We start from the raw sequence: 11,365 nt of genomic DNA on the forward strand, positions 1-11,365 counted from the left end.
AGATGCAAATTTCATCTCCCTGATGCATCCTCACATTAGTGCTACAATAGCAACACACCCAAAGCAACACTATAGTGCTACCAGGCAGCTTGCAAAGTCTCTCTGTAACTGAACCCTACATCTGCCCTATGAAGTCAGCTGACTCTCCTGTATTTCCTCAGTGTGGGAACTAGAAAAACATTAGAGAGCTCCCTAATCATTAGAAATTGGGATGGAAAAAGGCCCATACATGAGAAGCTGATACTACTTATCACTCAAGTGACATTATGAGCACTGCCAGAAGTGATATTTGTCATATGATTGGCCCCCTTAAAGCGCTATACAGCCATGCCCTGACAGAAGTGCATAGTAGGGCTGTGAGAAGCTTTGGTTCAATTTAGCGGAGATTTGGCCTGATCCAGTGGCCAAATCTTCAAATCTGAATCAAATCAGGAGACCCTTTTATCTCTCTGAATCAAATCGGAGAGATTTGGAAAGATTCTACTATTTGAACATAAACACAGCTTTAAATGATTTTTCTACATACCTCAAGGTACCAGGCGGCTCGTGAATACTGAAATGGTGGGGCAGATGAAGCGTCCCACAGGAGCACAGGGGGTTCCCAGCACACTCAGCAGCAGACCCGGTAGTGGACCAGAAGTACTTCCGTTCCACTTCCAGGTCTGCTGGGGAGCGTGCTCGGGGGGCCCCCTGCACCTCCCCAGCTTGGAGACTGGTGCCTTCTGGATCCAGGGGGCACCTGGGATACCTCCCATGGCCGATTGCTTAGCCATGCTCGGTGGCAGACCCAGAAGTGGACCAGAAGTACTTCTGGTCCACTTCTGGGTTCGCTGCTGAGCATGTGGGCCCCCCCACCATGCTCCTGTGGGATGCTCCATCTGCCCCACCATCTCAGCATTCATGAGCTGTGGCTGGTACCTCAGGGTATGTACAAAAAACATTTAAAGCTGTGTCTATGGCAGAATCGCTGATTCTCCGAATCAGCATGAATCTTCAGATTCAGATTAATTGAATCGGCTCAGTGATCTGAAGCAACGAATCATATCATTGTCCCCGATTCAGGCCGAATCTGAATCAAATACGGCCTGTTTTGCACACCCCTAGTGCACAGCTACAGAACACATTAAAAAAGTGCCGGGTCACACAACAAATTAACCCTCATTTAATGAGGGTTCAGATGAAGGTGCTCTAAGGCAGAGTGCCTTCATTAACTTCTGTTTCTCTCTGCGCATCAGCTCAGCCTCGCACCCCCCTCCCAGCTCTGGTGCTGTCTTCAGGATGGGAGGGGGCAAAAGGCAGCGGTGAGAGCTGTAGTTTGGGGTCTGCCCCACTTGGGGGAGTGGATTGGAGCCCCCTCCAATCTACCCACTCCCCATCCCCCAACACAGCCTGGGCAAACTCCAGACCAGAGCTCCCTCCCCTGCCTTTTCTGCCCTCCCATCCTGAGGACAGCACTGGAGCTGGGTGGCAGGGTGGGGGACTAAGAGGGAGGTTGCAGACATGGTCTGGATTGGATCCAAAGTGAAGCTTGATCCTCCTCCTCCCTCCCCCCACTACCAAACAGAAAATGTCTATTGGGTCCGGAGGTTCACTGTAACTCATGGTGCTTTCTGTGAAGAGTCATGAGTTACAGCAGGAAGTTGCACACCTGTCAGCACCCTATGCGACACTCTCCTGAGGCTTCTGTATACTGTGCTCACTAGTTGGCTTCCATGTATCACAGCAAAGAATTTCAGTTAAGTTCTCTTTTAATCTAGGTTCCACTAGAAAACTTGCTTGTAGCAGGCTACCTTTTTTCCTTTTGTTCTCCCCTTACCTATTAGATTTCCACACCTTACAAGGCACCTCAGAAGTAGGCAATATACGGCACACATGTACAAGGCAAGTCCCCTAAATGCATTTAACATGTGACGCATCTAAAAAGTGAACAAGACTAGGTCTCCCTTCTCTATGCAGTTTAAGAAGGAGTGACCCTTACGAAAAGGAGTGAGTCATTCTTGATAAGACCCTACCCTTTTAAATTCATCTCAGTTCTGCTCCTAGAAACAGGTTAGTCCATCCTAATATTTACTTTAAAATATAAATAGACTCCTTTAATGGTTTGACAACACCAAAAAAATACTACTGGTAACCTTTTTATCCACCAATACAGAATATTTATTGTTCCCAAAGACACAGATTTTTTTAGATTGCTTTTCACTGTTATTAAGCAGCCCTCTCAACCTATCAAGAACCTAAATAAATACAGAGTTTTCATTTGGAAGAGGTCTGGGTCCAGTATGTGATGTATCAAATCCCACTTGCCTTATTCACGTAACCAACTTCAACAGGATTGTGCATGTGTGTAGGAAAACCCCAAATATTACATGTTTGTGAAGGCATAATCTACACTGTTTCATGCATAGGCAACCATCCTTCCCATAGGTAATATATGCTAATATCATGGAATGATAAATTATATTACACTGTAACTTACCTTTCCTATCTTTATACAGGAATTAATAGTATCTAGGAAATCAGCTTTTTTTTCATTTATAGGCACTTCTGTTAATTCCTTCCCTATTAATTCACCTATTTGATAGCCCATCACAGTTTCAAATGCAGGATTGACGTACTGTAAAATAAAAACAGGAGAGCATTTAGCATCATATTTACATCAAAAAGCCAAGAAAACTAATTTTTTACCTAATTTGTTAAACCTAATGCTAGATAGCCTAATGCTATCAAGCTGAGGTAAAAAACTTTTGTATATATTAACTTTGGAACAGATACCTCAATATTTTCTTCCAAGCACAACAAAAGAATTATCTCCCAGAAATCTAGCACCCAGACACAAAAAGGCAATGTACAAACGTGAGTGGAGAAAGGGAATACATTTCACAACTCAATTGTGCATTTAAAAGGAATCATCATAGACAACATTAACTTCGGAAGCAGATTCCTTTTATTCATCAGTTGTAAGACAACCTTCTCTCTCTTCTCTTGCATGCAAGGAACAGTATTGCAGCTTCAAGTGCACACAAAGCACAATTGTGAAGAAGAGAGTTGGGAAAGATAAAACCGTCACTCAAAAATGGAGGCTGCACAGCCTTGTGAATCTCCTACATGTCACCTACAGAAGAGGTTCAGAGCTGCAATCTACACACTTGCAAACACATCTGTTTTAGTTGTTTACATGGCCCCATCTCAGTAACACCCAAGTGCCTCAAAGTCTTTAATGACTTTATTCTCAAAACTCCCCTGCTGACCGACCTCTCCTCTGACAATATTTCTCCTTTTTCCCTACGATGGAGAAAAAGATCTGCAGAGTACACATGGGAGTGATCCAGAACTCCTCTGTAGGGGAGGGTCTGCTATGTCTTGAGTCACCTGTGGAGGGCAGCATTTGGTCTGAAAAATGTGTTTCTAGGTAACCAGGAACCAAATTCTGCTCTTTTGTTAATCTGATGTAGAAGGTGATGCACAATCCCTCCATATAACTCTCAAGATCTGTGCCAAGAGGACACAAGAAGCAGGTTAAATTTAAATGATCCATTTATAATTCATCATCCCTAAAGGCTTTGTGTTGACAGGTGGAACTGGCTCCTTTATGAAGGCAATTATGTGGTTCCCAAGCTATAAATTAGTTCAGTGGTTCCCAAACTGTGGTCCGTGAACCGTGGTTGGACCATGAGTCCAGGATAAGTGGCCCATCCATTGCTGGTCCACAGAGCACACCAGGTCCCATTCACCCTGAGAGTCTTCAGTCTGAAGTCTGATAACAGAAAAGTGATGTATGTTTTTTATCTGTTGGTTCAAAATGTTTGGGAACCACGAGATTAATGCACTGCCAATGACACCTGGAGACTTTAGTTAACACTGTTCAAAAACTTGGTTCCAACTAAATCATTTCCTAAATGGGTTTGCCCAGCTAGTGTTGGCAGACAAACACTATCAAAACCTTGTTTAAAAGTGTGTTCTGGCTTCACTTCAGTAGAGTTCCAATATGATTTATCTTCTTCCATGTCAGCTGGCCCCACTGTCACAGAAACTAGTAGGTAGTATGGTTTGCATTCAAAATCAGTTCAACTGCTCTCTTTTAAATCAGTTTGTGTGCAATTGTGCAGTGCATCATGGAATTCTTGGCTGTCTACAAACTGGCCAAGGGGGACCAGCAGGCTATGGGAGAGTCCCTGTTCCCCCGAGCCCTACCGGGAGTAACAAGGAATAACAGCCATAAGTTGACTGAGAGTAGATTCAGGCTAGATATTAGGAGGTGCTACTTCACAGTCAGGGCGGCTAGGATCTGGAACCAACTTCCAAGGGAAGTGGTGCTCGCTCCTACCCTGGGGATCTTCAGAAGGAGGCTGGATAATCACCTTGCTGGAGTCGTTTGACCCCAGTACTCTTTCCTGCCCATGGCAGGGGTCAGACCTGATGATCTACTTAGGTCCCTTCCGACCCTACTAACTCTGAAACTATGAACTCAAGGACAGTTAAGTTTGTTAATTTAGTTCTAGTCGCCTCTGGATATTTGCCAAAACTTGTAATAAAAATTGTATTATAATAACACATTTAATAAAACTTAGGTGCCTTTTATGTAGTTTGAATTGGCCTCAATTTCAGCTAACTTTTCAAAAGAATTAATTACTTTTCAGTATTTTAGGATGAGTCAAAGGCCTATACAGGCCAAATACCCCATCAGGTTAATACCATTATGGCAGACCCATTTCAAAAGCCACAGAACACATAAGAGCAATAATGCCAGTGGCCTTTAATGCTCCAGCCCAAATGACCCAGGTACCCCTTTACAGCTGGCTCAACTGGAGGGACCCCTTAGCATGAGCCCAAGTAAACTTTGAAGTCATGCCTCTGGAATTATAGCAACACATTTTAAGGAAAGATATAAAACAATGTTGCTAGTCACCAGCAGTTATAAGGGACGTATGAACTAAGCATTACAAATAAAAAAAACCAACAGAAAAACCAGACAGATCCTTAAAGCGGCTCCAAAGACTGATCTTTTTTTTTTCTTTTAAATTTGTTTTATAAAAAAAAATCAACCGAGAAAAATTCTGCCTTAGACCAAAATTCAATCCAGTCTGTTCAAAACTATTATGGCAGCTTCTTGAACCATTAAAAAAGAGCAAATAGAAATTACATATGAAATAAAATGTAGCAAGCCATAGAGGAATCCCCCATACTTATAAAAATAAACTAGAGCAAACCTGTATTACATGGTCTTCACTTGTGATCTCAATGGCTTCTTGACTTTTCTCTAATGCTGTAAATAATGAATTACAAGCCCTGGCAGATGGAAAAAGAAAACTGATTAGATTTCACTTACATGTCTCTCAATGTATGTAATTATACACTAGTGAAAAATAGAAAAACCATAACAAAAGCAAAACACAGTAATTTGATTTTCTGCTTTAAGCATAAACAGGCATGTATTTCTTTGGATAAATGACATTCTGCAATGAAGAAGGCAGTATAACATTGCACCTTATAGACTAACTAAATCAGAGATATGTATAGCATAAGTTTTTGTGAACCCAAGCTTACTTCATCAGATGTTGAGAAAAGACATAAACAGGACAGTGTGTAGAATGGAGAGGCTGATTTGAATGCAAAAAGGCAGGGAGAGGAGAGGCAGGGAGCAGTTCTGGGAGAGGCCAACAAGCAATAAACCCATAGGGACAAAGGGGACATGAAAGCTAACCCATGTAATGAGATAAGAATCCGTAGTCCCCATTTACAGCATACTTAACACAATCCAGTCTGTGGATGATTTCTTGTTCAAGTTGGTTTTTAAAGTTTTGCTGCCTAAGAACAGCTACTCTGAGGTCAGTGATGGACTGTCCAGAGAAGTTAAAGTGTTCATCTATGGGGCACTGACATAAGATCAGTGTTAATTCCTTCTTACATGCAGGGATTGCCCCATCTGTCCAATGTAGACAGCAGAGGGGTACTGTAAGCAGGTGATGGTATGACATTGGTAGAGATTCAGGTGAATGAACCTTGAATTCTGTGTTATTTGGTCTGGTGATGTGGTCTGTACCGATAAGGATCACAACCTAGCATCTGGGTCTACTGTAAAACTTAGAGCTGGGCAGCCTGTTCCTTGAGAGATGCAATTTGAGCCTGGAGGGCCAACTGTAAGCACTGTCCATCCTAACCCCTCTTCCCTCATTCTCTGTGTTCCTGCCTTTTGTATTCAAATCACTCTCTCCGTTTTATATACTGCTCTGTGCATGTCTTTCCACAGTATACGATGAAGTGAGCTTGGGCTCATGAAAGTTTATGCCACACACACATCTGATTTAGTCTATAAGATTCAAATCCACCCTGCCTTCTGCCTGACTTCAGACTAACATTGCTAACCATCTCATTTTATAATAAAACTCTATGCAGTAAGACTTGTTTTCAGTCTGTGGATGAATTTAGCTCTTTTTGGTTTTGATATTATTATTACGATATTCTTGATATTTTCTTGACTTTCTTGACATTACCTTAATTTAAATTGTGCCCGCACCTCTCCAAATTCCAGCTGAATTAGTTCATTGTAACAGGCCATGATATTAGAATTTTCTACATATCTCTGCAAATGAAAAGTTAGAAAAGTTTCAATAGTTTACTTTTCTGCAAATAAAGATGTATTGTGTAATCCCTACCCGAATGAATAAAGTAGAGTAGGTCTGCCTAAAATGAACAGATTCAGATGCACAGAGTTCTAGACACTTATTTGTCAGGGCCAGATGGGCAGTACAGGCGGGTGGCATCTTCAAAGCCCATGAGTCAGGGAGCTGGTGTTGTGGATGTGGTCCCTGCTGTGGTTCCTGGCCCTACTGGCTTTAAATTCCACCTCACATCACCCACCTGGGCAGCATTAAAGCCCACAGGGTAGAGAGAGCTTTTGCAGGGCTAAGGTCCAGGGCCTAAGAAGCTGTCCCTGCCGTAGTTCCCGATCCCATGGGATTCAAATTCTGTATGTGCTGCCTAGCTAGGGACCAGGGTTGAGGAGTCTCTCCTTGGCTCCACTTCCCTGCACCTCTGCTTCCATGTGCTTCTAGCTTTAAATCATCCTGTGTGCAGCCTATAAGAGATGCACATGCAGGGATTTAAAAGCCAGGGCCTGCCTATTGACAGCCTGACCCTTCCCAAGCAGGAGAGAGGACAGGTCATCAAGCAATGGGCTACTCTAAAGGCAGGAATGTCCCACTGAGCAGCCACCTAGGGCGCGGGCAGAAGTTACATTTGTTGCACAATAAGTCCCCTAAAAGCGCTCTACAGCTGTGCCCAGACACACGTGCAGTGCTGGGCCCCTTAGAAGTGGCCAACTGTGTGATAAAATAACCCTCATCAAATGAGGAATCAAATGAGGTGCTCCACTAGGGTCAATCTGTCACATGCTGCATCAGCCCAGCCCTGCCCCTAGTGCTGTTTGGGGAGAAGGGAGGGGGAGCGAGCTGTGAGATGGGGTTTGCTTGGCCTGAGCTGGGTGGGGGGCATGGATTGGAGTCCCCCCTGTTTCCCCCGCACAACACCCTCTCTCCAACTCAGTCCTGGCAAACTCCAACCCATAACCTATTCCCTCTCCTTTCTCCCCACTCCCTTCCTGCAGATAGCACTAGAGCTAGGACGGGGAGTGGTGTACAGGAGAGAGGCTGCAGGCAGGCTCCTCACCTCAATCAGCTCCAAAATGGAGCTTGATTCCCCCTCCCCATTTTTCTCCCTCGCCCTGATCCAATAGGCGAATGTCTGTTGGGTAAGAAGAGCTGCTCTAATTCATGGCGCTTTATGTAAAGTGTCATGAGCTTGAGTGGGGGCCTGTCAGCACCCCTAGTGTCCCTTGGCTGGAAAGCTCACCAGTGTAGCTCTCCAGGCAAGGCCTGAAACACATGTACAGCCCTGTTTCTGGGTTATTTCTCTACCAGTAAGTATTTATTTTAAATTCTTACTGGTAGAAATAAACCAGCCTGCTCATGCTCTGAGTCTCACTTTAAGGCAAATATTTCTTTTTTTTTTCCTGTCAACTTAATGTAATGAAGACTCCACTTAACTGACGCAGTAATAAGCATAGTGCCTGCTTAATTGGACAAGTTGCCAAGGAAATGATTCAGTGTGATACATTTCAGGTGACTCCAAACAATATATAATAGCACCTGATAATGTGTGAAACCTGTTTACAGACAGGAATTAGCATTTGATAGAATATATTTCCAGCAGTTCATTCTATTGTTTATTACAAACTACTTCCCAGCTCTGCTACAGAGTGGTTACTAATGGGTCAATCTTACTTAGGTTTGCTTTTAAAAAGATTAGCATACGTATTTTAAAAGAAATGTATTAAATAAATGCAAGTATACAACAGTGCATTTTATTTCTAGGAGCCTCTAAATAGTAGGAATCTCTCTGAAGCAGTTTCCATTGCTGCAAGCTAGTTGAAAAAAATCTATAAGAATGAACAGGAAAAAGTGAGGACTGTATACAGACTAGGCTACTGACAGATGGGACCACTGACAACCAACCTCCCACACAACTTCTTATTATATGTTATAGTTCCCGCATTAAAAAGCAATCCTGTGGATTACAATATATACATACCCTTGTGAAGCCAGCAGAAATGAGGGGCAATACTGATGACTCTTCACGATCACCATGTCTTTTAAAGCAGAAAGAAAACATCAGAAATACCTTTATAACTAACTCAGTATTCATCACACATAGGAATCAGTGTGTCTGCAGTGAGACTTCACATGAAAGAATGACAGGACTGGATACTTTGCTGAACCAAGGCCTAAGAAATACACTAAAATAATAGAAATTTGGAATATCATTATTATGAATACAAGATATTTCCTAGGTACTGATAAATATCTTGAATGTCAAATTCACTTTTTGCTGCATTTAAAAAAAAGCTCTTTTCAAGTATCTCCCTAACTCTTTGTACACAGAAGGGAGACTGCAAGCAAACAAACTGACAAAATTGTTTACCTATTCCATATTTTCTGTATTACTAGCCCCTTTGCTACCCAGAGCGCTACCCATGAAAAATGTGTCTCACTGGAAGGGTTGCAAAACTAAGCAAACAATTAATAATTTTGGATGTGGTAGGTGTGCAATCAAGACACTCATGTACAAAGGCATCTTCCAATGTCAGGTGCTCAGCACTTTCTGAACAGCAGACTGGTGTATGGTATCCCACATAAACTGTAGCAGTAACCTTGGCCATATACAACTTTCAACTTTTAAAAGACCTATGCATATGTCTTGGGTGGAAGAAGTTGGTAGCTAACTAGGAACCCAGGAACCTAAAGGAAGAGGAGTAAAATATTGGCAAGAAGCCATAAAGGAAGTGCTAGATCTTGATACAAGGGTGATAATCTCACATCCAGACAAACCTGTCTAACTTGAGCTTTGTCTTCACCAACACAAAGGTGCATTTTTCTAGCCAGATATGACAGCCCAAATCTGCACTGCCTCCATACTGCACTTGGGAAAGTTGCCTTGAAGTACTCCTTGGTTCTTGCTCCCACTCTGTATATGCAAAATCCCCAGAATGAAGCAATGTAGCTTAGCATGGCACTGAGCACATGCTGATAGTCATGGGGAAGACAGAGAGCTGGAGACCGGTGTTGGAGTATGCTGAGCACTGCACTAACACAGCTGCACTGCCTCACTTCTGGAAATCAGGTGCAGCACAAAGGCAGAGAAAATATGCCCAGTTATCCCACTGCAAAATCCTAAATGGAGAGAAGGCACTGTCTGTCCCTATTGCAAGGCAACTAGACAAGGTCATCTCCCATCCCACTGTCTGTGGTTGACCTCATTTAGTCCTATTTTGCAATGAAACCTGTTCCTGCACCAGCCCCAATGCAATTTTACTTCTCTGATTTATACTGGCCATGTCTACATGAGACGCTGGCTGCATAGTAGCCCGTGACTACTGCACAGTAGCACTGCATGGCAAGAAGCATGGTGCGATGCTACTGCACAATCAGCATCATGAAAAAGCCATTGCTCAGTGTGACTGCACAGTAACTCCAGTTACTGCACAGTTATTTAGTACTTGTTTATACAAGTGCTAAACAAGTCTCATGCAGATTCACAGTAAAGACTGCACAGTCAGCATCTCATGTATATGCAGCTACTAGGCAGGGGCACCGTGAAGTCAGAAATTCTTTTGACAGTGGTGCTCAAATTTTGGTGCCATGGGACAGGGGAGTGGTGTGGAGCTGGTCCATGGGTCCTGAGTAAGATGGTCCCGCACCATTTCCCTCAGCCCCATGCTGCCAGCTGGAGTGGGGCCCTATATTGCCTCCCTTGGCTCTATGCTGTTGAACTGGGGCCCCATGTTGCTGCACCCAGGCCCCATGCTACCTCTTTGGGGCCCTGAGCACTACAGCTATGCAAAATTTTGGCAGCCATTTAGTTTTGGAGGTGTTTCGGCCTGTTTCTGTGCCTGAAACACCGAATCTGAAATGAAATGAAAGGCTCTGAAATATGTCCAAATGAAACCAAACCATCTGAAATGTTTCAGATATTTTGGAGCTGGGCTTGCAGGGAAACAGAAACTAGGAAGGGGGGGGGCGCAGAAGGACTGTTCTGATATTGACATGTGTAGCTGGCCAGTGTCTGCGATCTGTCCCTGAAGTCCCTTCCAATCCCAGTGCTCTAGGGGAGGGACAGCAGCCTGCTGTCTTTCTGTGCACAGATCTGGGGGCCTGCACCCCCCAGAAGGAGTCTGGCACATCCCTGCAGCCCTCCCAGGGGGCACAGGCCCCCAGATCTATGTATGGGATGACAGCATGCTGCCACTGCCAGCTGGGGCCAGTGCCAGTACCCAAGTCTATTTGAGGCAGCCTGCACCAAGCACAGCCGGAGGAGCCACGGGAGAAGCCCCCATGGCTGCCCTGCCCGGTCCCATCCCCCACCCAGCACTTTAAAAAACCCCCACACTCACCAGCTGTAGCGGCAGCAATCAGAGCCTCTGGGGGCTCGTAGCAGAGCCCCCCATGCAGCGCAGGTCAGTGGGGAGGCAGCAGGGATCGCCCTCCCCACTTGGCATCTGTACAGCGGCTGTCACATCATGCAGGTGCAGTGCGGCTTGCCAGGGCGCTGCGCGCTGTCTGGGAGCTGGGGTGGCTCCACATGTCAGCCGGAGCCTGGCAATGCTCAGCTCCAGTGGCCTCAGCTCCCAGACAGCACAAAGCACCCTGCCGAGGGCATGGAGCAGCTGCCGTGCAGGTGCCAGGCAGGAGGGAGGGGCGATCATCATTGCACCCCACTGCCCCATGCTGCACAGAGGGGCTCTGCCACGAGCCCCCAGAGGCCCAGATCACCACTGCTACAGCTGGTGAGTGCTGGGCTTTTTTTTTTTTTT

General features: G+C 44.6%; 1 protein-coding gene across 2 annotated transcripts in view; it reads right to left on the reverse strand.

Annotated features, from left to right (window-relative positions):
* The window catches only part of PDE8A (phosphodiesterase 8A), a 310,375-nt gene that overhangs the window by 58,716 nt on the left and 240,294 nt on the right, over positions 1–11,365 (reverse strand). For both annotated transcript variants that reach the window (XM_019504133.1, XM_019504132.1), the window contains exons 5-8: positions 8,587–8,644; positions 6,492–6,580; positions 5,208–5,286; positions 2,477–2,614 (exon numbers count right to left, since the gene is read on the reverse strand). In XM_019504133.1, the coding sequence (XP_019359678.1) occupies positions 2,477–2,614; positions 5,208–5,286; positions 6,492–6,580; positions 8,587–8,644 (364 nt within the window). The remainder of the gene's footprint in view (positions 1–2,476; positions 2,615–5,207; positions 5,287–6,491; positions 6,581–8,586; positions 8,645–11,365) is intronic.

This window comes from Gavialis gangeticus, unplaced genomic scaffold, assembly GCF_001723915.1.
Source record: "Gavialis gangeticus isolate Ggan-Ray unplaced genomic scaffold, GavGan_comp1, whole genome shotgun sequence".
Taxonomy (NCBI): domain Eukaryota; kingdom Metazoa; phylum Chordata; order Crocodylia; family Gavialidae; genus Gavialis; species Gavialis gangeticus.